Below are 27,192 nucleotides of genomic sequence, written 5' to 3'. Positions count from 1 at the left end.
CCGAATTTTTCTTTTGTTTCCTTTACTGCTTGCTCAATATACAGATTGAACAACATCGGGGAGAGGCTACAACCCTGTCTTACTCCCTTCCCAACCACTGCTTCCCTTTCATGTCCCTCGACACTCATAACTGACATCTGGTTTCTGTACAAATTGTAAATAGCCTTTCGCTCCCTGTATTTTACCCTTGCCACCTTTAGAATTTGAAAGAGAGTATTCCAGTCAACATTGTCAAAAGCTTTCTCTAAGTCTACAAATGCTAGAAACGTAGGTTTGCCTTTCCTTAATCTTTCTTCTAAGATAAGTCGTAAGGTCAGTATTGTCTCACGTGTTCCAGTGTTTCTACGGAATCCAAACTGATCTTCCCCGAGGTTGGCTTCTACTAGTTTTTCCATTCGTCTGTAAAGAATTCGTGTTAATATTTTGCAGCTGTGACTTATTAAACTGATAGTTCGGTAATTTTCACATCTGTCAACACCTGCTTTCTTTGGGATTGGAATTATTATATTCTTCTTGAAGTCTGAGGGTATTTCACCTGTTTCATACCTCTTGCTCACCAGATGGTAGAGTTTTGTCAGGACTGGCTCTCCCAAGGCCGTCAGTAGTTCCAATGGAATGTTGTCTACTCTGAGGGCCTTGTTTCAACTCAGGTCTTTCAGTGCTCTGTCAAATTCTTCACGCAGTATCATATCTCCCATTTCATCTTCATCTACATCCTCTTCCATTTCCATAATATTGTCCTCAAGTACATCGCCCTTGTATAGACCTTCTATATACTCCTTCCACCTTTCTGCTTTCCCTTCTTTGCTTAGAACTGGGTTTCCATCTGAGCTCTTGATATTCATACAAGTGGTTCTCTTATCTCCAAAGGTCTCTTTAATTTTCCTGTAGGCAGTATGTATCTTACCCCTAGTGAGATAGGCCTCTACATCCTTACATTTGTCCTCTAGCCATCCCTGCTTAGCCATTTTGCACTTCCTGTCGATCTCATTTTTTAGACGTTTGTATTCCTTTTTGCCTGCTTCATTTACTGCATTTTTATATTTTCTCCTTTCATCAATTAAATTCAATATTTCTTCTGTTACCCAAGGATTTCTACTAGCCCTCGTCTTTTTACCTACTCGATCCTCTGCTGCCTTCGCTACTTCATCCCTCAAAGCTACCCATTCTTCTTCTACTTTATTTCTTTCCCCCATTCCTGTCAATTGTTCCCTTATGCTCTCCCTGAAACTCTGTACAACCTCTGGTTCTTTCAGTTTATCCAGGTCCCATCTCCTTAAATTCCCACCTTTTTGCAGTTTCTTCAGTTTTAATCTACAGGTCATAACCAACAGATTGTGGTCAGAGTCCACATCTGCCCCTGGAAATATCTTACAATTTAAAACCTGGTTCCTAAATCTCTGTCTTACCTTTATATAATCTATCTGATACCTTTTAGTATCTCCAGGGTTCTTCCATGTATACAACCTTCTTTCATGATTCTTAAACCAAGTGTTAGTTATGATTATGTTGTGCTCTGTGCAAAATTCTACAAGTCGGCTTCCTCTTTTATTTCTTAGCCCCAATCCATATTCACCTACTATGTTTCCTTCTCTCCCTTTTCCTACACTCGAATTCCAGTCACCCATGACTATTAAATTTTCGTCTCCCTTCACAATCTGAATAATTTCTTTTATTTCATCATACATTTCTTCAATTTCTTCGTCATCTGCAGAGCCAGTTGGCACATAAACTTGTACTACTGTAGTAGGTGTGGGCTTCGTATCTATCTTAGCCACAATAATGCGTTCACTATGCTGTTTGTAGTAGCTTACCCGCATTCCTATTTTCCTATTCATTATTAAACCTACTCCTGCATTACCCCTATTTGATTTTGTGTTTATAACCCTGTAGTCACCTGACCAGAAGTCTTGTTCCTCCTGCCACCGAACTTCACTAATTCCCACTATATCTAACTTCAACCTATCCATTTCCCTTTTTAAATTTTCTAACATACCTGCCCGATTAAGGGATCTGACATTCCACGCTCCGATCCGTAGAACGCGAGTTTTCTTTCTCCTGATAACAACATCCTCTTGAGTAGTCCCCGCCCGGAGATCCGAATGGGGGACTATTTTATCTCCGGAATATTTTACCCAAGAGGACACCATCATCATTTAATCATACAGTAAAGTTGCATGCCCTCGGGAAAAATTACGGCTGTAGTTTCCCCTTGCTTTCAGCCGTTCTCAGTACCAGCACAGCAAGGCCGTTTTGGTTATTGTTGCAAGGCCAGATCAGTCAATCATCCAGACTGTTGCCCTTGCAAATGCTTAGTGTATGAAAAGTTTATTTTGGCTCAATGACAGTTTACGTAATGGTTTTTAGCTTTAGTATCAAACCAATATAACTAGCCAAAATGAATCCCTTAAAGAAACAAACTTAAATATGTAAAACAGCTCCAGATGTCTGATTATTTTACAAAATGTGTTAATGTGTTAAATGTCAGACATTAAGGATGGATGGAAGGAAGAAAAAGTTTTGGAAAAGTTTGAATTTATGTTTGAACTTTGTCAGAAGTTCTCGATTTCTGAAAAGCATTCGATTCAGTACCAGACTTATCCTTATTGTCAAAAGTTCAATCGTTGGGGGAATCGAGTGAAATTTGTACCTGGATTGAGGATTTTTTGGTGGGGAGGGAACAGCGTGTTATCTCAGATGGAGAATCATTGTCAGATGTAGAAGTAACTTCAGGTGTGTGCCAAGGAAGTGTGTTGGGAAACTTCCTCTTCATGTCGTGTACTAATAACCTTGTGGGCAATTTTAATAGTAACCTCATATTTTCTGTAGATAATGCAATTATCTATAATGAAGTATTACCTGCAAGTAGCTGCATAAATATTCAGTCAGATCTTGATAAGCTTTCAATGTGATGCAAAGATTGCCAGCTTGCTTTAAATGTTCAGAAATATAAAATTGTGCACACCTCAAAAAATGTAGTATCCTATGACTACAATATCAATCAGTCAAAGATGGAATCGACCAACTCATTTAAATATCTGGACATATCATTGTAGGGATGTTAAACGGAATGATCTCATAGATTTAGTACCAAATAGCACTAATACGGGATATTGAATGTATACAGAGAAGGGCAGCACAAATGGTCACAGATTTAATTTTGCACACGGAAAAGTGTTAAGGAGATGCAGAAGAAATTGAATTGTCAGACTCTTGAAGATAGATGTAAACTATCATGAGAAAGTCTACTAACAAAGTTTCAACAGCTGACTTTAAATGATTACTCTACAAATATACTACAAACGCCTACATATCTGTCACACGGAGATCACGAATTAAAATTAGAATAATTATAGCACACACAAAGGCATTCAATCAATCATTTTTCCGACGCTCCATACATAACTGCAACAGAAGAAACCCTAATAATTGGCACAACGTGACATACCCTCTGCCGCGCACTTCACGGTGGTTTGCAGAGTACGACTAGAGATTAGATGTAGATGCAGAATTAGACGTAGAAGTTATTACGTGCTCTCATTATCAAACATAGGACGAGTACAGTCTGGAATGAGTTATTCTACCTCAACACATATACATAGTTTCTAAGTCTCGTACCGGTCTCACCCCCCCCCCCCCCCCCCCCCCCCCCCAGGGTGCTTGCCACCACGGGGGCCCAGCTTTTGCAGCACCTTTTCCCTTTCGTTCCACGTGTCTGTCCTCTCGTTGAAGTGTGTTCCGAATTTTCAGTAGCCGATATCAGAAAGTCCAACATTTTTTGTTCCTTTTCGCTTTCTCCATTCCCGTTCTCCCGTCCTTCCTCCGCTCCAGTGTTTGAGGTTCCTCCTTTTCTTATTCCTCACTGTGCACTCCCGAAGGTCGACCTGTGCGTCCGACACGTAACGGGTGACGCGGTAACGCACAACTCGTAGCCCCACACCGACAGGTGAGGTTCGCACGTACCCCACTCCCCCGGTACGGACCTGGCCAAGGAGGGGCGATTGCCCATGCTGCTACCTTCCCAAACTGCCAATCGGTCCCTCCGTCAGGCGTTCGGGAGGTGCGAACGACCACCTGAGCCAGGAGCGCTCCCCTCCGAGGGAGGCTGACGGTCGGAAGGAGTGTGCCGTCAGAGGCGCCGACAACCGCGGGGGATTTTCTCACCACGAACCGATCGTCTCTTCGTAGAAGACGTCTACCGAACGTAAGTGAAACGAGGCTAAGGATTCGGTGACCCTCTGCACCACAGTTCCTCGCCATTTTACAGCTGAAGACGGTCTGTCCTTTAGCTACGGTAAATACATTTATTATTCGGAAAGGTGTCGACGCAATTGCCAGGCACGTGAAATCCTGTTCTCGTTTACACGACGGTACTTCAGTTTTGGAGACTACTACCGATTCTCGAGCACGAAGACAGCTCGCAGCTTCGCTCCTCCGCAACTATCCCGCCCGTGTCGAGGCCCACCGAATGCCGTATGTGTCCCGCAGTGTTATTTACACTGAGTAGCTCGACGGTCCGATCGAGACAGAAATCCAAACGTACCTCTCCGAACAGGGTGCCGTTATGTGTAATCACTAGTGCTCGTGTGCACTCTTTTTCTCACTTTTTATAGAAAAATGTTTCTGTCAAAGATCAAAGCAGGCTACGTTCTTAACCCAATGCGCTGCTACTACTGTCACCGTTATAACCACACTCAAATGTCCTGTCGACACCTGGCCAAATGTGTAGCCTGCGACAGGGATGCTCGAGAGGGTGACATTCTGTTTCCTTCTCCCCGCCCTGCCGACTGCAGTGGCGACTGTGCCGTCTCCTCCTGAGACTGTCTGCGTATCTCGACGAGTGGGTCGTCCGGAAGATCTGGCCAAAGGAAAAAGTGCCTCACCCGGTCACTCGCAATTGTCGGCCAGTCGGAAGCCACGTGTTCTACCGTCCGGCACTTAAAGTACCGTCATCGCTACGTGTCACTCCACGAAGTGTGCGGACATGCGACCTCAAATTCGGCACCGCGATTGTGAAATCGCACAGTGTCCCCGTCTCCTGCTCCGGGTGTGCGACGAGCCACCGAACTTTTGCCTCGGGGCAGAGTCACCTGCTACACGACCGGCAGGCCAGAAAGGATTGGAGGAATACTCCCGTGAAGCCCTCTTACGTCTCTCCGGCCGACAAACGTCCGAGTCTTCCTCTGCCGACCAGAAAGGCTCCGAGAAATCAAACAGAGGCAAACGGTCGTCTCCTTAGCCAACTTAAGTTCGTTTTATTAGCTGTCTTTCCTTCTGTGAATTGGGCTTAATGTGTAGTCATTTTTACTCCCTTTCATCTTCGTGTCCTACAGTTCTGAAATGGGCACGTACGACTCTAGTTGTTCTTGTGCCCTAAAATAAAACAAAACAATACTGGTCTTATTGTGTTAAACCTTTAACATAAGATCATACATCTCAGTGAGTATATTATGGCAGAATTTTAAATTTGATCAATAATTATATGAAAGGCCGAAAATCCAATTTTTGTTGTCCCTGAAGTTGTTAGTGTACAATCCCAGTTGCAAGTTCCAAATCTGTGTTAGCTATTTAGTGATACAGATCTCACAGCATAGGTGCCCCATTGGTATGCGTATGCTGTGTTACAGACCCCCATGGGCAGTTTCACAAGACACTCAATATTTAATCAGCATAAGGCACTAACATTTTCACAATTAAGCAGGCTAAAAGCAATGCCACAGATACCTGTAGTAAGCCAACCATAAACCACGTTCCACTTACACCACCTGGCAAAACAGCAACCTATTTGTGCATATTCCATGGTCAGGTCATTATTTTGGCTACTACCATTAAGCATGGGTATTTGTAAGCAGAGAAGAGGGAAGGAAAAGAACAGGCACAGTCCCCTGCGAACAAGACTCAGTGGCAGCAACAGCAGCAGCAAGCTCACAGATCACTCCCCCCCTGTGTTACGGAGCTGGTCAGTGTCGTGTATTGTAGACTGTGTACACTCATTCAGTTCGTGACACGATCCGAAGAAATCGTGACTTTATATTGTACTTCTGATAATATAACAGTCTCATATTTTTCAAAAAAAGATACAACATACGTAAGCCTTATTTTAACACGAAATGTATTCACAGCTGCAAATACGGAGAACCGTTGGCTGTATGATGGAATGATGACAATGAAAATTTGTGCCAGATACGGACTCGAACCAAGATTTCCCACTTATTGCGAGCAGTCGGTTTGCCGTTAGGCTATCGGACCGTACTTCCAGACGAGATGCAAACTTCAATATATTGTCAACCGTATGTCCACAACCTGCATTCGTACATTTGTTATATATTTTTCCATACAGGGGAGGCATTTTTAATTGAATGCTGCTTGCCTGGTGTTGATGGATAAATATGATATTTCAGTGCCTGTATTGTTCAGAAGTATGATGCAATATTCCTTCAGAGATGCACGCTTTTTACTTCTGGACAACACAGGCACTACAATATCGTATTTATCCACCGACACTGGGCACGTGAATTTCGATTAAAAATGCCTCCCCTGTACAGAAACGTACATAATGAACGCACCGGTGCAGGTTTTCGACATGTGGAAGTTTGGGTCTGGCCGTGAAGCGTGCAAACGGACAGGTGACCGCTCACGATAAGTGCAAAATCCGGGTTCACGTCTCAGTCCGGCACAAATTTTCGCTGTCACCATTCCATTATACAGCTGAGATTTGTCCGTATTTGCAACTGCAAATACATTTCACATACGTCATAATGGCTGCAGCTTACCACAGCCCGTGTTCCTTAGGACGTGCGTGCGTGCCCGAAGGAATATTACACTGCACTTCTGAACGATGTGCTCTGCACCTTATTGTAAGCCTTATTTTCAGAAGACTATTACTCTTTGTACTTCTAATTTAATTCAAAATTATAATCGTATCTGAAATTATCAATCTCAACGTATGAAATATTTTGAGCAATAATTTGACAATTTTATAAAAGAAGTATTTAACCACATACGAAGATCTCCGGATGTAAAATATCGACGTATTATAAGATAGCTGAACTGAAACTTCTCCTATCTTTGCTCTCGTCAATTTGTGTAACGAGCAGTTGTCGGTTAGTTACGGAGCAAATAGTTTCACTGTGAAGTCACGAGGTGAATGACGTGGGAGGTATCCCTTTCTTTTTGAGGTCACTGGCTGGCTGAGGTTTGTTTTGTACTGCAATGTGGAACTGCTATAAATTACTACATGAGAGATGGAAACAATAAACAGAGAGAAGGATAAAGTTTCATCGTGCAGCATTGTCCTTATCTTACAGTGAAGGTCAGTCGTTCTGCCTAGATCTAAAAATGCTAATTCCATAGAGCCACAAATTCAATAAGGAGCAATAAAAAGAAGGTACTGTGCGACCTTCCTTCTTGCCAATTTATTAGCTGCACACACGTAGCAAAAAAAGTGTGCTTTCTCTCAGCTTTTATTTTTCAGTTCTTTCTGGACAACAGTAGAGGAGAGAGTCAGCTCAATTTGGAAGCTCAGGTCTGGGATCTTACAGAATAAAAATTTGGATACTGTTGCGGACCTACGTGTTTGCAGATTGAGGAGAAGGAATTTTATGTGGGTTTGTATGGAAAGTAACAGTAATTATTTCTAAAATGCAAGAATGATGGTTGGACTAACACTCAAGCGAAGAAAATTTAGAAGCTCGTGAAACTTTTGTGTTGAGGTGTTTCAATTTGAGTGAATATGTTAAATTTATGAAACTGTGAATAAAGTCGTAGCACCAAGAGTATTAATTGAAGAATACAGCAAAGCTGAAATTAGTGTTCATGGTGATGTAGCAAAGTTGCAAACTTTGAATGATAATCTTGTAGAAGATAATATTTTGAGGTAATGCTCTAAGCACAGTAGAGGATCCTGTTCTACAGACAAACTGTTTTCTGCTGTAAAAGTCTAATTGTAAGCATTACTCGAACTGGCTAGGGCAAATGAAGTTTCAGTATTAGTTGCTAAAAAGCATTAGGAACCTGGCACTTGCATATACACTCCTGGAAATGGAAAAAAGAACACATTGACACCGGTGTGTCAGACCCACCATACATGCTCAGGACACTGCAAGAGGGCTGTACAAGCAATGATCACACGCACGGCACAGCGGACACACCAGGAACGGCGGTGTTGGCCGTCAAATGGCCCTAGCTGCGCAGCATTTGTGCACCGCCGCCGTCAGTGTCAGCCAGTTTGCCGTGGCATACGGAGCTCCATCGCAGTCTTTAACACTGGTAGCATGCCGCGACAGCGTGGACGTGAACCGTATGTGCAGTTGACGGACTTTGAGCGAGGGCGTATAGTGGGCATGCGGGAGGCCGGGTGGACGTACCGCCGAATTGCTCAACACGTGGGGCGTGAGGTCTCCACAGTACATCGATGTTGTCGCCAGTGGTCGGCGGAAGGTGCACGTGCCCGTCGACCTGGGACCGGACCGGAGCGACGCACGGATGCACGCCAAGACCGTAGGATCCTACGCAGTGCCGTACGGGACCGCACCGCCACTTCCCAGCAAATTAGGGACACTGTTGCTCCTGGGGTATCGGCGAGGACCATTCGCAACCGTCTCCATGAAGCTGGGCTACGGTCCCGCACACCGTTAGGCCGTCTTCCGCTCACGACCCAACATCGTGCAGCCCGCCTCCAGTGGTGTCGCGACAGGCGTGAATGGAGGGACGAATGGAGACGTGTCGTCTTCAGCGATGAGAGTCGCTTCTGCCTTGGTGCCAATGATGGTCGTATGCGTGTTTGGCGCCGTGCAGGTGAGCGCCACAATCAGGACTGCATACGACCGAGGCACACAGGGCCAACACCCGGCATCATGGTGTGGGGAGCGATCTCCTACACTGGCCGTACACCACTGGTGATCGTCGAGGGGACACTGAATAGTGCACGGTACATCCAAACCGTCATCGAACCCATCGTTCTACCATTCCTAGACCGGCAAGGGAACTAGCTGTTCCAACAGGACAATGCACGTCCGCATGTATCCCGTGCCACCCAACGTGCTCTAGAAGGTGTAAGTCAACTACCCTGGCCAGCAAGATCTCCGGATCTGTCCCCCATTGAGCATGTTTGGGACTGGATGAAGCGTCGTCTCACGCGGTCTGCACGTCCAGCACGAACGCTGGTCCAACTGAGGCGCCAGGTGGAAATGGCATGGCAAGCCGTTCCACAGGACTACATCCAGCATCTCTACGATCGTCTCCATGGGAGAATAGCAGCCTGCATTGCTGCGAAAGGTGGATATACACTGTACTAGTGCCGACATTGTGCATGCTCTGTTGCCTGTGTCTATGTGCCTGTGGTTCTGTCAGTGTGATCATGTGATGTATCTGACCCCAGGAATGTGTCAATAAAGTTTCCCATTCCTGGGGCAATGAATTCACGGTGTTCTTATTTCAATTTCCAGGAGTGTAGTTCGATTCTTCGGGTACACGAGAGCGACTGTTTACGATATTGCGGTCAAGTATAATGGTTCGGAGAATTGTCAGCATTCCAGACAGGTCGGCTGGCGAGCGCGTATTACGTACCGTATGGCTGCGCACAATCCGTAGACCCTTACATCACTCTCCCCAAAGAAAAAGAGCAACCGTAGGTGGCTCAGAACGACCTCCTGGGTGTTATGAATCTATTTCGCCATTTGTGGCATCAGAGGGCATTGCAACATGTATTTCATTTGCAGACACAGTAACATTCGGTACAGAGAAGCGTGCCGTCAGGATGACAATTTCGTACATGACAAATGCTGTTCACAAAAGACAAATTAATAAAAGCAGTAAAAACACAATACTGACAATCAAGTATGCATTAACATCACTGGATGAATCAAAGGACTTAATTCTATTTGCTGCTTCAGTGAAGTTTAACTCATTATTGGAAGAGATTACATTTTCATGGATGTGCTTAATTACTGTCTTCAGAAAAACTAGATAAGGAACGCTTTCCTTATGTTAATATGTATGAATCATTGTAATAAACAGATAACATTCTCATTAATGGAAACTGTCCAGTTGCATGAAATGTAGTTGGCAATATACTAGGCATATCAAATAGTTCACATGATAAACCACAATGTGTGGTATTCAAGATTAATCCACTATTACTCAATTTGAATGTAGCTCATGTGTATCATAATTTCTACATGTAAATGTGACATCAAGGGTGGAGTTAAATGAGAAAATTATACCTTCACAACATCGTTTAACAAATGGATGATAAAGATGCGTTAAAATTCTAGGGCAATCATCTCTTGGGGGATGATTCATACACAATTCTTTCTCACAGCTGTACACTCTACTGTCTAAGAACACTGCCGATTCAGGGCAAATTAACTTATGACTACATTCACACATATGCAAATCATTTTCGTTTAGGGACACAAAATATCCTTGATCCTTGCTGATCAGTAGATATCATTCAGTATGTACTTTATATGAATACCTGCCTGTCTCCATTTCACAGGGTACGTATAAATCTTATTGTTTCTATACCCATTGCTAGATGAAAGCATAATTTTGAAATGTATAACAGTTAATTCATCTTCAATCATTAAAGAGTGTGTGGTGGTTAACTTACAGTAATCATATAAATTGTAAGAGTTAACAGGGTAAATTATAGTATAGGTCGCATCTAGCTTCCGCTCAATTGATGGTAGGATCTGTAAAACGAAACACCTGTACTCTGTGGTACTATTATTACAGCATTAGTAGAATAAGCTATCATAGCAAACATTAGAATAAAAATGAGCACGGTTAATTAGTTATGAATACTAGAGTTAACAATAATCATAAAATAAATGAGTTTCTCGTGGTAACCTGTGGAATAAAAGGTTCAGCTTCACTTGTGCACTTGTGTAATAGCTTCAATATTAAATTTTCACAACACATTCACAGAAGCACATGGCTGAAATAAACACACACATTGTACTTTCACCCACTACACATGTTAATGCAGATTGTAGGGGTGTCTGGAACAGGATCGCTCAGAAGGTGGCGATGCCACGGCCTCAAAGTTCGGACTGCGACCTCGCAATTCTCACTTCCTGGGTTTGAGAACAGCAGGTCTGCCTATCGGTCAGCCCTCGTCATCTTGCGATACTACAGGAAATCTACCTACAAGTGGCTTCTACACGACTGACATGAACGACAATCGAATGAAAGGGCAGCTGGAGCTTATGAGTGACTGGTGACAACACCTCCAAGATTGGATATGGTCCTTTCGAAAACTTCTTAAACTTTTTGCCTTGACTCTTCTTTAACACCACGTTGCTCAGGTACACAAGATCTCCAACTCGACACTGTGGCACTGCTGCTTGGCGGTCGTGTTGTCCTGTTTTTGAAGAAAGGATTGACGATTTCGCTGTTTCACTCCCCACCGTGCTTCCTTTAGCTTGCGTGCTAGTCCCCTTACGTGTTCGTTGCCGATTCCGGCAGTCGATCGTGCAACGTCCGAGGGTGAACGCATTCTTCTTCTGTAAACGATCTCGTATGGACTTAGGCCAGTTGAGCTGTGCATTTTGGCATTCTAACCACTTACCAACTACGGTAAACAGACATCTCGATTGTCGTGTTTGCTGCTCACATAATGGCAAACCCTTTTAATAATTGTCTTGTGGACTCGCTCGACTCTTCCGTTTCCTGCAGAGTGTGCTGGTGTAGTCCTTAACCGAGTTATTTGCATGAGCTTACAAGTCTGTTTAAGTAATTCACTCATAAAATTCGTTCCTTGATCACTAACTATACTTAATGGTGATCCAAACTTAAGAATCCATTCTTTTACAAAAACTTTAGCTATAGTCTCAGTGCTCTGATCAGGTATTAAAAAAATGTAAATGTTGTGTGACTAGGGCCTCCCGTTGTAGTGCCCCCAGAATTTTATGAAAGTCTGGAGACAGTTGTGCTCCAGCCGTTTCGAAGACGCGTTATTTTAAAGCAGGGCGTAAGGATGAGCACGGGATACTGCACCCACTTATTGTTTGTGCAGGCGAAACTGGAAGGGAGATAATTCGTCGGCGCTGGCAAGTGTTCGGCGCGACCTGACAAGAATAAACAAATACGGCCCGGAAGCTCCGTGGCTGGCTGCAAAGAGTAATGTAGCATTATATTGTTAAAAAAACAAATGGAGAGACTCGAGATAGTGACTGTTTATTAGACGTGTAACTGCTGTCGAGAGTACGTGGACTGGACGTGGATAGTCAGCCACGATAAAAGCTTATGTATTAATTGTGTTCAAAAATGTGTAATTAACCGATTCTGGGTGTCCGGTAATGTGTGGGCTTACGTCATAAAGTTGTTGTTTTTTTGTACAAACTGGAAATAAATATGTTCTGGTACATTGAATTTTTTAAATAAGAAGAGAGAGAGCGAGAGAATGAAAATTTCCCCTTCCTAGCAGTGAAATCTTTGGAGAAGTGTCCGGTGCTAGCAGAAGACATCGGCGCTGCAAGAAAGCAGGACCAGCATTCTTCAACAAGTAAGTCCACGAAAACGCTTAAGCTGTACAGAGAGAGCTTAACATTACACCAGGCCACTGCACCGTCGGGTAGACCATTCGACGGGTGCAAATCTTTCGATTTGACTCCACTTGAGTGACTTGCGCGTCGATGGGGATGAAATGATGACGATTAGGACAACACAACACCCAGTCCTTGAGCAAAGAAAATCTCCGACCCAGCCAGTAATCGAACCCGGGCCCTTACGATTGACAGTCTGTCGCGTTAACCACTCAGCTACTGGGGGCGGACGTCAGGTATCAGTATCATGAGAAGGTATCTAGAGAAATGCTGTAACATTGGCAATATGTATTTGTTTCCATCTTTAGTCTTAGGCAACGGTCCTACGACATCTAGTCCTACTCGTTCAAATGGTTCGCTTGTCTCTGGCAGTTCTTGCAATGGTGTTCTACTTTTCCCTACGTTATTCCGTCTGTTACAGGAATCACATTGTGAAAGAAACTCGAAAATGTCAACTTTGTGGATCGGCAATTCTAATGTTTGTTGCTTTTTTACCGCAATGTCCTGATGATAAAGAACCATGTTGTTCTCTCATGATTTGCTCTTTCATGCTTTCTGGAATAACTAGGCAGTTTCTTTTACTAGTGATTTCGTACAATAATCCATCTATTTCGACAAAACGTTGATCATTTTTCGATAATTTTCATTGTGGATCTTCTTTTTGAGCTGCCTTTAACTCTTCTGCTCGACTTATTGTAAAACAAACATTGACTTTTCGACTCATTGCATCAGCAGTCACATGTTGTTTACCAGGTCGATGAATAACCTTAAATTGGTACTCACTCAGTCTTAATGCCCATCTTGTTAATCTGGAACTAGGATCCTTTAAGCTCAATAACCATTTAAGTGTGGCATGATCTGTAATAACTGTAAATTCTCTTCCCGTTAAGAAACATCTGTTATGTGTTATACTACTACTGAGAAGGAGCTTTGTGCTTTGGTTTTTGGTATAATTACATTCTGCTTTGTTTAATTGTCTGGAAAAGCAAATGAGATTGGATGTTCATGACCATCAACTTCTTGAGGCAAGATTGCACCTATGGCAAAATTGGATGCATCTGTTGAAAGAATAAAAGTTTACTGAAATCCAGATAGGCTAACACTGGGGCTGTGGTTAGAGCAGTTTTAAGTCCTTCCATTGCCTTTTTACATTCTGTTGACCAATTAAATGTGGCTCCTTTCTTCAGTAGCTGTGTCCTTGGACGTGCTATATTCGCATAACTGGAAATAAATCATCTGTAGAAATTTGACAATCCCAAGAATGATTGTAGTTCTTTCAAATTCTGTGGTTCAGGAAAATTCTTTACATCTTCAATTTATTTTGGATCAGGTCGAACACCTTCACTGGTTATAACATGACCAAGATAGTTAACTTTACTTTGTGCAAAATGTCATTTATCTATTGATGAAGACGGGTTTGAGCTTCTTATATGCTCAAAACAGCTTGTAGTCTCTCAGTATGCTGCTTCATGTTTTCACCAAAAATTATTACATCATCAAGGTAAACAAGTGCTTGCGTTGGGGTGAGCCCTCGTAAAACTGAATCCATCAGGCATTGAAATAAAGCTGGAGCATTATGAAGTCCAAATGGCATACAAAGATACTTGTAGACTGCTGTTGCTGTTACAAATGAAGTTTTTGCTTGATCATCTGGATGCACTGTTAACTGGTGATAACCACTTGTTAAATCACATACTGGAAAAATTCGACATCTGCCCAAGTAATCCAAGGTTTCCACTAAATTTGGTAAGGGGTAAATGTCTTGTGTGGTCACAGCATTCAAAGATCGGTAATCAACACAAAAACAGAACTGTTGTTGTTTTGGTCTTCAGTCCTGAGACTGGTTTGAAGCAGCTCTCCATGCTACTCTATCCTGTGCAAGCTTCTTCATCTCCCAGTACTGTTGTTCTCCAGAATTTGGTTTCTTCTTTACAATTACAACAGGCGAACTCCACAGTGGGTCTGAAGGATCTCTTGGTTTTATAATTCTCGCTTCTAATTGTTCTTTAACCATGTCTTCTACCAACTCTCTTTGACTGAATGGTACACAGGAAGGTTTCTGTGCAATTCGGGCTGCATTCCCTGTATGAATACGATGCTGAACTAAATGAGTGACAGGTAAATTTGCACGTTCTCCGAATAAATCTGCATACTCCAACAAAACAGGAGCTAAAATCTTTTGTTCATCAGCTGTCAAATGTTCTATCCTTTTCCAAATCTTTCGCTTCAGTTCATTCTTAACTTCGTCTCCTCATTGTAATTTTGCGGTACTGTTACAAAATTCTGTGTTTATAACTGCAGCATTTGTTACCTCATCTGGAATCTGTATTACGTCACTGTTACTTACGCTCAACACTTCAGCAACTTTTGTTCCTCGGGGCAAAACAACATCCTCATTGCTCATATTTGTTATTGTAACCGGGACTTTTGCGACATTCTGTCTCACCATTGTAGCGACACCTACACTTCTAGAAACATAACAATTCATTGTATCCAGTAACTCACTTTTCTCAGATCACTCAATTAATAACAAAGTTCCTTCCTTGCATCGGGGTGACTTAACTTCACCGTAGATTGTCTTTCCTGCACCCTTGGGAATTTGCTGAGGCTGATCAATTTGAACATCGACTCAACGATTTGAACTGATGCATCATTTGGGCAGTCCATTCCCACAACGTCAGTATTGCTGCTCCTTCGAGTATGATCTGGAGAACGATTTCCTAGGTTGTAGTTGCTACGGCCTAGTCTGATCTTTCTTTCTGCTACAAATATGTCTGCTTCATTAGCAAACAAGAAATCAAATCCAAGTACACCGTCATAATGTGTTTCGTTATTTAAAACTACTCGCAACCTTGCTGTGTATTTATCTTTATCTATATTTCCCCCTTCATCTTGGCCTTGGCCAAGAATTAATTTTACGTCGACTTCTCCATAGTTCCGTAGCTTCCCTCCATTTAACCCTCACACTTTTAATAGCGGTTGTTTCAATTTATCCCGTTTATGCATGCCACACCACATTAATGAGGTCTGTGCTCCTGTGTCAATAAGTAGTTTGATGTTTCTCCCACGATATAGAGCACCTATCAAGAAGTCATTTTCAGTCTGATTTTCGCTGGAACTAACAAGAATCAATGCCTCTGGCAACGGGCAGAGGGAGGGGTAGCCCATACATCCCCGTACTTGTTTAAAGATCTGGCAGATTGTCTGTTATTTGCATTACCTTTCTTCTTGTTGCGACAATCTCTCAAAACGTGACCCTGCAACCTGCAATTGATAGCAGATTCGATTCGCTTTACAATTCTTATGCTTGTGACCCAGCTTACTGCATCTGTAGCATTGTACTGTGGTGTTGAAAACTCTGCGTTCTTGTTTCTGCATCTCATTCGGTCTTCTTAGTGCTTCAATAAAATCAACAGCTGATTCTACTGCTTCCTGAAACGTTTTATATCATGCCAATAGAACAGCTTTGCTTACTTCCTCTCTGTGCAACACACGAATGAATGTGTCCAAGGCTCTCTGGTCGGCTTCGAACAACTGAATGTGATTTTCATTTTCATCTTCTACTAACTCGCATGTTTGAGCATCGATGTTTCGAATTCTGTCAGAAAACTGCTCGATAGATTCGTCTCGTCGCATTCGCAAACTGAGAAGCTGCTCTCTGTAAAATCTGATTGTGTTTTTACGTTTAAATCTCTGAACAACAATCACTCTAAACTTATTGTAATCTTCTGCTTGCACGCAAGTAGGCTCCACGCTAGTGAAATGTTGTGCTGCTCCCTGAATTCTTAATTTGGCGGCCACTAGCTTATTGGAATCTGTCCAGGATCCTAACTGTGTGGCACCTTCAAGTTTACGAAAAAACACCTTCACATATCATCTTTGGGTTTCCAGCTAAACACTGGTACTGATGGCAATAATGAAAAATTGTTTATTGTAGTTGTACCTGTACTGCACGAACTATCATTTGACAAGTCTTTCGGAATGTTACGCTCACGTCTTTCTGTTTTTAACTGCCGAATCTCTTCTCGCAATTCATTAATAACAGTTTGTAGGTTGACAATGTTACCCAGATCGGACTGCGACATTTCGTCTAATTTAACGCCAATGAGTCACTCGAATGTAAAATAAACATCCGTCACTGCCTTTCGTATTCTAGCCAAACTGGAGTAGACCGACCTGAATTCCAGCACCGGATGTCCCCGTGTAGTCAGAAGATGTTCACGCTGCTGTCGATCGAAGTTCACGTTGTGCTGCACCTCTTCAGGACTGTAGATTTTCCATAATTATCCCCATGCTGACACCACTTCTATAAGGGGGTAGTTTGTATTATTGCCACGAATGACAATTAGACAAAATATTTGTGAGGACTAGTAAGCGGCGGGTCCTTGAGGTACGGCAATACGCGAACACGACAAGTAAGTTTAAACAATTTTATTAACAAAGACAGATCATAAAAAATACGCACACTACGCACACCCACGACCACTGTGTCCGACGTCCTAACACTGGCTAATTACGGTCATATCAAAAGGCTCCATGGTGAGCAAAGAAAGACATATTGGCGCCTGAGGCCTCACTAGTTAATTGGCGCGCTGCAGACGGCGGACAGGTGGTGCACCCTCGTCGCAGTGCCGCCGGGCGGCATCTACTGACCGAGCAAATTGTCAGCATTTCAGACAGGTCGACTGGCAAACGCGTGTTAGGTACCGTACGGCTGTGCACAAACCGTAGACCCTCGCACTTAGCATTTTATTCTATTTTTCTTGATTATTGTCTGTCTGGACTTTGACTTTAACTATAAAACCTGTCTGTCTGGTCCCATTAACCACAGGGGTCATCCCCTGTGTGACTGTGGCCCCCCTTACAGTATCTGCTAATAGAAACACTAACTTACCTTTTCCCTTCCTGTTGCAGGAGACACTCAAATGTGGTGCCGACGTTATGTGCACCACAAGGCGAGACATGCGAGGCTCACCACTGTGGAGAGACTTTGCAGATACATGGTATTTAGTTAGGTGAAGTAGTGTGTGTCGTTATTCGAAACTTGTATCATTTTGAAGATGGTTCAGACTTGTTACACTGCAGATTCACAGTCAGCATCCGATTTATTATGGTAAAAATCTAGAATTTCTACAAACTTTGTGAGTAAAAGCATTTGATACGAACCTTCATCTATGAGCACATTTGAGTATTGACTATGTAATGTACATAGATACATGTATTATACATTGATTATGTAATATGCAGGGTGACAATTATTGAACTACATGAAATACAATTGTCATAACTTCTGAACGGTTTGTGTTAGGACATTCAAACTGCACGGTTGGCCACAGAGCACGATGGGAATTATTAAGCACACGTGCACGTGCATTGTTGTTGTCGGCCATTTGCATGTGAAAATGTCACAGTACAGTGTGGCCGAGCACTTTTGGAGGACTGAGAATCCACATTTCGCAATCGAGAAGTCTCTTCACCGTCGAAGGGTGACTGTGTGGTGTGCAATGTCCAGTCACGGATTAATCGGTGTGCTATTCCTCCGCGGCACGATGACTACCGAATGGTGTGTGAAGCTTTTAGAAGATGATTTCAGCCCCATTATCTGAAGTTACCCTGATTTCGACAAGATGTGTTTCGTGCAAGATGGGGCTTGACCCCACTGAAGAAGGAGAGTGTTTGATGTCCTGGAGGAGCACTCTGGGGACTGCATTCTGGCTCTGGGGTACCCAGAGGCCACTGACACGGGCCTCAATTGTCCGCCATATTCTCCAGATATGAACACGTGACTCCTTTTTGTGGGACTAAATTAAATACAAAGTGTACAACAATAACCCCAAAACCATTGCTGAGCTGAAAACGATCATTCAGGTGGTCATCGGCAGCATCAATGAACCGACACTTGAGCGGGTCGTGCAGAATTTCACTATTTGTCTGCAACATATCGTCGCCAATGACAGCAGGCAAATCGGACACGTTATAACCTAAATCCGAATGTCTGTAGTGATGTTTACATGTTAAATTAAGTGTGTGCATGCCATAGTTTGTAACTAATTTGCATTTTTTTCATATAGTTCAATAATTGTCATGCTGTATAAATGCAATAAATGCTAATTAAGTAAGGAAACTGTTTTTCAGATCACATAGATGAAAACTGTTGATAATGATAGTAATATTCTTTAATGGAATAGTTGAGTGATACATGTGTACTGGAATTGATTGTAGTTTGACTATAAATGCGTAATGTATAGGTTGATTTTAGAATATTAAATTGGTTGGTTGAGAATTATCAGGTGATGATACTATGATGAAATAGGGTCCTCGTGAAATGTTGAAAAGAGTGGAGAGTGGAGAGTGGAGAGATGAGAGATGAGATGATGATGATGATGATGGTGATTATATTTTGGCACGAATGGAGAGAATGATATTAGGACTATGGAACTTTATATTATACTGTTATGTTTAACAATGGCAAAGAGTATGTAAGGTCATTATATGATACATATGCATCGTATGTTCCATGACTCAGTTTCCACAGTTTATATCACAGAACAACAAGCACAAATACAGGTCTCAACAATTATGGTGTTATTGTAAACAATAATGTGTACTAAGCTTTCAACTGCAATCCATAAAGAGCATGAATCACTGTGATGAACACGCTGGCACAAAGTACCTCTCTGCAGTAATTAAAAAAAAGTATTGAGTAGTTGCAAGAAAATTCTCTGATACTTTATGAAATCCCCTGATATTTTGCAGTTGCATGAAATTCCCTAATAATTCCTTATATTCCCTGTTTACAGGCATCCTAAAATAGTTATTTCATGTGCGAGTTCCAAGTATTTCTACATGATCGTGAAATAAATGTACGAGCGGACTAATCTTACTGATTCAGTGACATAAACTACAACTTGTTCATGAAAAAATACTTTCACTTTCGGTTCACTCCACTGAAAGCAAGAGAATTTAAACATATATGTCATACACGAGAAGCATATATTTCTATTGTCAGTTCTATGAGAGGTTATCTGTTATTATGATACACACTTCCCTTAACATTACAGCTTTGTACGGAGTCTAACGATTCGCACAATCTTACATTTCAATCAACTTTCGAATACACAAATATTTTTGTAAATGTAATCACTTTTGCCTGAAAATCAAATGTGTTTAAGATTCTTTCTGTCTGTAGTTCTGGTATAACAACACTTACAGAATTTGTATCTTCTGTGTGGGTAAACAGTTTTATTGCTTTCGATGCCTGTGTGGTTCCCTCTTCAGCTAGGAGGCTTATTTCACTCATTCATGTGACTGGAAGGTTAGTAAAGCAGACGTCACAATGTTGAGTAGATGTACAACATCTTTCTACAAAACGTCACGTCTTCTGCTGTTTACTAATAATTATTTCTTCTTAAAAAAAAAGGTATTCTTCAAAAGATATCTGTAGCTTACAAGAAAATTGAAAATAAATTTTCCCATACTTAGAGGAAGCTTTTGACAAAGTTGATTGGAATACTCTCTTTCAAATTCGGAATGTGGCAGGGGTAAAAAACAGGGAGCCAAAGGCTATTTACAATTTGTATAGAAACCAGATGGCAGTTATAAGAGTCGAGGGGCATCAAAGGGAAGCAATGGTTGGGAAAGGAGTGAGACAGGGTTGTAGCCTCTCGCCAATGTTATTCAATCTGTATATTGAGCAAGCAGTGAAGGAAACAAAAGAAAAATTCGGAGTAGGAATTAAAATCCATGGAGAAGAAATAAAAACTTTGACGTTCGCCGATGACATTGTAATTCTCTCAGAGGCAGCAAAGGACCTGGAAGAGCAGCTGAACGGAATGGACAGTGTCTTGAAAGGAGGATATAAAATTGAACATCAACAAAAGCAAAACGAGGATAATGGAATGTAGTCTAATTAAATCGGGTGGTGCTGTGGGAATTAGATTAGGAAATGAGATGCTTAAAGTAGTAAATGAGTTTTGCTATTTGGGGAGCAAAATAACTGATGATGGTCGAAGTAGAGGGGATATAAAATGTAGACTGGCAATGGCAAGGAAAGCGTTTCTGAAGAAGAGAAATTTGTTAACATCGAGTATAGATTTAAGCGTGAGGAAGTCATTTCTGAAAGTATTTGTATGGAAGTGAAACATGGACAATAAATAGTTTGGACAAGAAGAGAATAGAAGCTTTCGAAATGTGGTGCTACAGAAGAATGTTGAAGATTAGGTGGGTAGATCATGTAACTAATGAGGAGGTATTGAATAGAATTGGGGAGAAGAGAAGTTTGTGGCACAACTTGACTAGAAGAAGGGATCGGTTGGTAGGACATGTTCTGAGGCATCAAGGGATCGCCAATTTAGCATTGGAGGGCAGCGTGGAGGGTAAAAATCGTAGAGGGAGACCAAGAGATGAATACACTAAGCAGATTTATAAGGATGTAGGCTGCAGTAGGTACTGGGAGATGAAGAAGCTTGCACAGGATAGAGTAGCATGGAGAGCTGGATCAAACCAGTCTCACGACTGAAGGCCACAACAACAACAACTGTTCCATTTCGTACATTTCAGGCCCTTATGAAAGTAAGGCATTTAGTGACTTCCGATATTTATGGCACCACACACACTTCCTATTGCAAAAATTATATTACAAGTCAGTACAAACTATTCTCACTCATCCGATACTGTATCCAGAGGCTCAGCTTTATGTCTGCTCGGAGTGCTGCTGGTGGCAGTGTATAACAGAAATGAGAAAGTGTGCTGTGACTGTAGTTTTGTTTCCAGCTGTGGCATTTACAGAGGCTACGGATACAGATACTAAAATTCTCTGACAGTTACCAATTTCAGAAATAAATATGCTGATACTTTACTAGTACAAACTGTAAAGTGGTCGATTTTGAACCGTAAACGTCAGAAAATTTACACACCGTGTCCACTGCCTTTCCACGATGCCCCTAATGATCTAATGAAGGCCCAGGGAAAATTTGTGTATCTCCTGAGATGTGAACAGCTGCCCTGCGTAACCACTGGCAGGTTTACTTACCTTACACTTTAAAAGATATGACACTTACCGAGTAGGTGAGCTGCTGACTGGGATGGAGGTGCAACTCCGCGAGCCTCGGGCAGTGATCGCAGAGCTCCTGGATGACGAGGGGGTTGACATTGAACCACATGCGCACTATACACAGGTTCGGGATGTTTCGGAAGATCTCTATTGCTTCCTGCTCGTTCCCACCACCCTTACGGTCATCCAGGTAGCACTGCCACAGGGCCCTGCGACATAGTAATGTGTCGATAGCTCATTCGCAAATAGTATCTCTGACAATTTGCAAACAGTGTGTAGTAACCTATTTTAGCATCTATAATTGAAGCTATGCTCTCATAAAACCAGAGGTAAACAGATAAAAAAATTAAATGGCAACAAACACAGACACAAAAATGGAAGAACAAGAACAACACTACCTTTCAGAGCTACCGGTTCCTTCACGTGGCAATAGAACGAAAAAATCATTTGAAGTACCTTTATCTTTACAGTTCTGTACCTCAATTGCTAAAAGCGGGAGCCCTTACTGTTTCACTCTATTGTCCAACTGTCTGTCTGTGTCAGACTGTTAAAAACCCTTTTTTTTTTTTTTTTTTGCAATGCGTAGACATATCCACTTCAAATTTATCTCACATATTACCATCTACCGTCCCTCGGTGAAGAAAAAAATTTAACCCTCGAAATGGCGTGCCTGCGCATAAAGTGCACTGATCGCAAATGATATTGTTTTGTTCTGTTCCCTAGTTTTACAATTTGAAGTCCATATCTATTCCTTCACTGTTTCTTCAGCTAACACAGTAACAAGTTGTGTTGTCGTACAGCCGAAAGAGCAGCACTAATATAAAATAAACAGCAACCTAGATGAAAAAAAATTACGATTCAAGCAAGAAAATGCCCAGATTCTGAGCCAGCAGCATGATCCCACAATCGGGCAGTTACCTACGAGATAATCAGTAATCAAGTGTGGGCCGCTGGGACCTGACCCGACTGTGCCGTGTAGTGCTTCGAGTGGGCCATCACTTGTACGTGGCAACAGCATGACACGGAGAAAGGTTTTCTTTTATTATTGTTTAATTAAACAGTGATTTAGCTCATATAATGTAAGTTTATTTTATCACTGTTTAAAAACACTAAGATTAAACTCTGATTTTGCACATACACATTTACCTCAGTAACGTAAAGACAACTATTCGTCACATGTGTACAAAGTGTGCTACACACCCACTGGAGCAATAAACTTCTATGTCAATGCAATAAAAAGATATGGACATTTACGTTGCAAGTTTGATACTCACAATGTTACTCATCGAAACCTATAGGATGCAGAATCATGGAATTTTGCATGAAGCAAGTTTTTACAGCACAACCAAAGGAAAAAAATCCAAAAATTGTTAATTTGCAATTATATCACATGAAAAACATTTTATTTGTCTCTTGTTATCAGACTGACTGACTGTCCACAATCTGTTAAAATCCCTTTTTCTTAGATATGTGTACACATATCAAGTTGAAATTTGTCACACCTTAACGTCTACAGTCCCTCGGCAGTGTGAAGAATGTAAGCTTCTAAGTCAATGTAATCCAAAGATTTATTATTTATTACATATTATTACAGATTATTTACATAACAAATTTTGATACTCGCAAACTCGCTCATTAAAATTTAGGGTACTCCTCATTGACGTAGAGTTATGAAAGTTGGCAAAAAGCATGTTTTCACAGCATAAATAAAGGGAAAAAAAAGAAAATTATGAATTTGTAATTTTGTTATATGAAAAATATATTTCTTTTGCCATTTCATACATGAAATTAAAACATTCCTGGAAGTCTTGGAATCTCTGGGACTCATACCTTGCAAGTATCAATGTCAATACCAGGCACAAGTCACTAATATTCTAGATTGATAAATGAATAAACTGTTTCATATACATAAATAAGTCTGTATGGAACCCTCAGTGTCCAAGTCCTACTCTCACCTGGTCAATTTATTCTTTCATTTCACCTCGCTGTGTCAATGCAATTTGTGATTTCATTTCACCTCGCTATGCCAATGCAATTTGTGCTTTCATTCCACCTCGCTATGCCAATGCAACGAGTCCCTCGTTTCGACTGTGGTAATATACACCACTCCAGAGGAGTTGTGTGCCCCTACGTTTTCCAACAAACAAATCATACTTGCAACCGAAAATTATAAAATAAGATGTCATAGGCAAGAGTACAGTTATCGTTTGCGGTTGTTAAGTTTTATTTGCACGTGACGAATTCTATCAAAGAAAGACATCTTCCGAGATGGGGTGGCGGTTGTAGCAGCTTTTTGAGAGAAAATATCTGCTCAGACACAGAAACATAAGATACACATACTGCCATCCTTAGAGGCGCACCGAGTTCCAAAGCATAGGTAGAAACATTTTAAGGTTTTTAAGGAAAGAGATCCCCATTATCCTGTCTGAATCTCAGTTTGGGCATAATATATTGAATCCAGGAGGTTTAATTGTATATGAGTTGTCATGATTTATGAAGGAAGTACATGTGTTACTAATTCCCAACATAGGTCTTACTTGTGAGCTTTCAAACCACAAAATTGCAATTTTGGGTGATGTATGACTAATTATAGATGGGCATAAGAAGAAACTTATTTTGGAAACTACATAATCCTTCAAGAAATGGCTAGGATTCTGTCTAGTTCGAGGATTGGGCTAACTATATTATCTCAACATTGTGAATGGAAAATACTTTCTAGGAATAGTAGAAAAGTGCATTGGATAATCAGATGACGAATTGAATCAGGATCTGGGGTCACATCACGTGACGAGTGAAGAGCCCGAAGAGTTCTCAATCGGCGAAAGCGTCATCGTATAATTTGTCGTGATGTAATGTCATCAGAGACGTTGCAGTACACTTTCACAGCTGAGTAGCCACTGCAGTGTCTTTGGTCCACTTTAGCAGCAGCCAGAGGTAGGGGGGACTCGTGGAGAGGGGAATAACAGCTCCAATAGCACGGGTGGTAGTGTCCGAGACTTTGCCTATGCCCTCTTGACAGAGGGGACAAAGGTGATGTCGGAGGTATACGACTGCCATTAGCTCTCTGAAGACCCAAAGTGGTAGAGTGCGTGCAAAATAACGTGGCCGATAAATGCACAATCGACACGGCACGGATGGAGGGGCAATAGTGATGGGGGTTGCAGGCACGTACTGTACGGGGAATGCCGAGCAGTGGAGGGAAGCGCTGTTCTAAACTAAATTCTACACTCCCATTTTTTGTAAGTATTAAGTGGAGCCTCTCGGTGCCCACACTTGTATAGTGAGCATTCAAAAAGATCTACTGTCACCTCTGCTTTGGTTAGTGTCTAGAAAGAATTCCGCTGAAAATGCAACAAAAGCAGTGATTTGGTTTTCAACAGTCTAAAAGCCATTTGTAACTTTTAGAGAAGCATCACATCTTGCAAGTTTTGAGTAAAACCTACACATTTATTCACCTCAGTTACATGCTGTGCACATGCAGCTGCAAGAGAATTCTGAAACTGTAGTTTTATTAATCGAGGAATTGAAGAAAAGTAAAGTCAAGTCAATAGCTTATGAAAAAGCACATTCTCACTACAAAAATAAATGTGTAATGTCTTCACTGATGCTGTTTCAAAACCCAACGGCATATCTCGTTTCAACCAGCTATCGATGGCCCTTAAGAATTACACTCTTTCGTCAAAAAAGTCTGTAGTTAGTGGAAATAACAAGGTAGATAATGAAGTTTTGCACAATAACCATTTGGAAAAATATTCTCCTCTTTGTTCGCTATCATTTGCCAACAACATTTCAACAACTGAAACTGTTTGAAAAATATGAGGAATGTTGTGGGTTGCAAATGAGTGTGCTACACCAGATCAATTTTTTTCAGACTGGTTACAAGTAAAGACCTCCACCAAAGTCTAAAGAAAAATTCAATAAGTCAGCTAAATTTCATACACGGCTACATATTATGCAGTACGGACCATACGCAAAATCATAGCGACCCCCAGTTTTCATTACAAACTTTTTTGAAGTTTGTGCAATATCACAATAACAATGACCAATAATGAAATGATGGGCACATCATCACGAATCTGACATAAAAGATATATTTAACACAAAAATGCAAGTTTTTTACCAAACAGTCTCTGTAAAATCGTTTGAGAAAGACTGCAGGATGTGCACCTCAGTTCTGTCATCAAAGCGTGTTGCCGACCGGACAAAATGGGGTAAACAACATTGGCCTTCCTTTGCAAACAAATGAATGAACTCACCCTACATATTGGATGAAAACTGATCATTAAGCATCAGCCACCATTCGACGATGACCAGGAAGTGGCAAATCACTAGAAAATGGTCACTGTCAGAAAGACTGTCACGTAGCAATCACTGTAGCAAGTCCATCAGTTTGGGGAAGAGAGCGCAAGGTCGACAGCTGAAAAAGTGCCACAGGCAACACTGATATGGTTAGGACAACTCTCTTTGGCAAGAGACAGATCAAGACTGGAGAGAACCTGGTCAATCAGAAGGCTCCTACCAGATGATTTAGTACGAGGGCTATCCACAAAGTACATTACGTCTTGGAATTAAAAATAAATAAAGTATTGGAAACCTTTTTTATTATATACAGATGAAAGCCACACTTAAATACTACTTTTCTACATAGTTGCCATTTAAATTAAGGCACTTATCGTAGCGATGGACGAGCTCGGAAATTCCTTCGTCGTAAAATTCGGCCGCCTGCGCCTTCAACCACGTGGTTACCTCTTCTTGAAGCCGTGCGTTGTCATCAAAATGCTGCATAGCCAACCACTTCTTCATTGCTGGGAATAAGTGGAAGTCGCTCGGTGCCAGGTCGGGACCGTACGGCGGATGAGGAAACAACTCCCACTTAAAAGATTCGAGAACTTCACGAGTGGCATTTGCCGTGTGGGCCCGGGCGTTGTCGTGAATCGGCAAGAGCTTTGAGCCCAACTTTCCCCTGCGCTCGTTTCGTATTGCTCTTCTGAGGTTGTGCAGAGTTTGGCAATACCTTTGAGAGTTTACTGTAGTGCCTCTTTCCAGGAAATCCACAAAAATCACACCTTTTCTGTCCCAAAAGACAGTCGCCATCACCTTCCTTGCCGACATTGTCTGCATGCATTTCTTGGGTTTTTGGGGGGAATTTGTGTGCCCCCACTGCATTGACCGCAATTTTGTCTCACAGTTCACACGCTTAACCCACGTTTCGTCACCAGTAATGATGCGATCGAGCAATGAGTCGCCATCTTTCTCGTAAGCGTCAAAAAACGTTAACGCTGCAGCCATTCGCTGATTTTTGTGAATCTCTGTCAAGATTTTTGGTATCCATCTTGCGAAAAACTTGTGGTAACCGAGCTTTTCGGTAATGATTTCGTGCAACAAACTTCGTGAAATTTGTGGAAAACTCATAGAGAGTTCCGTTACTGTGAAATTACGGTTTTCACGGACCGCGGCATCGACTTTTCCGACAAGTTCGGCAGTCACTATGCTGGGTCTTCCTCTTCGCTCTTCGTCGTGAACGTTAGTTCGGCCATTTTTAAATATTATGACCCATTGACGCACTCCACCTTCAGTGATTATGTTGTCCCC

The 27,192-nt window shown here is 41.8% G+C and overlaps 1 protein-coding gene across 5 annotated transcripts in view; it reads right to left on the bottom strand.

The window, feature by feature from the left end:
• Positions 1-27,192, bottom strand: part of LOC126428067 (uncharacterized) — a 259,575-nt gene that overhangs the window by 81,050 nt on the left and 151,333 nt on the right. For all 5 annotated transcript variants that reach the window (XM_050089950.1, XM_050089951.1, XM_050089952.1 and 2 more), the window contains exon 3: positions 21,608-21,809. In XM_050089950.1, the coding sequence (XP_049945907.1) occupies positions 21,608-21,809 (202 nt within the window). The remainder of the gene's footprint in view (positions 1-21,607; positions 21,810-27,192) is intronic.

Source organism: Schistocerca serialis, chromosome 12 (genome assembly GCF_023864345.2).
Source record: "Schistocerca serialis cubense isolate TAMUIC-IGC-003099 chromosome 12, iqSchSeri2.2, whole genome shotgun sequence".
NCBI lineage: Eukaryota > Metazoa > Arthropoda > Insecta > Orthoptera > Acrididae > Schistocerca > Schistocerca serialis.
Note: the sequence above shows the minus strand (reverse complement) of the source record. Positions and strands in the feature narration are given on the sequence as shown.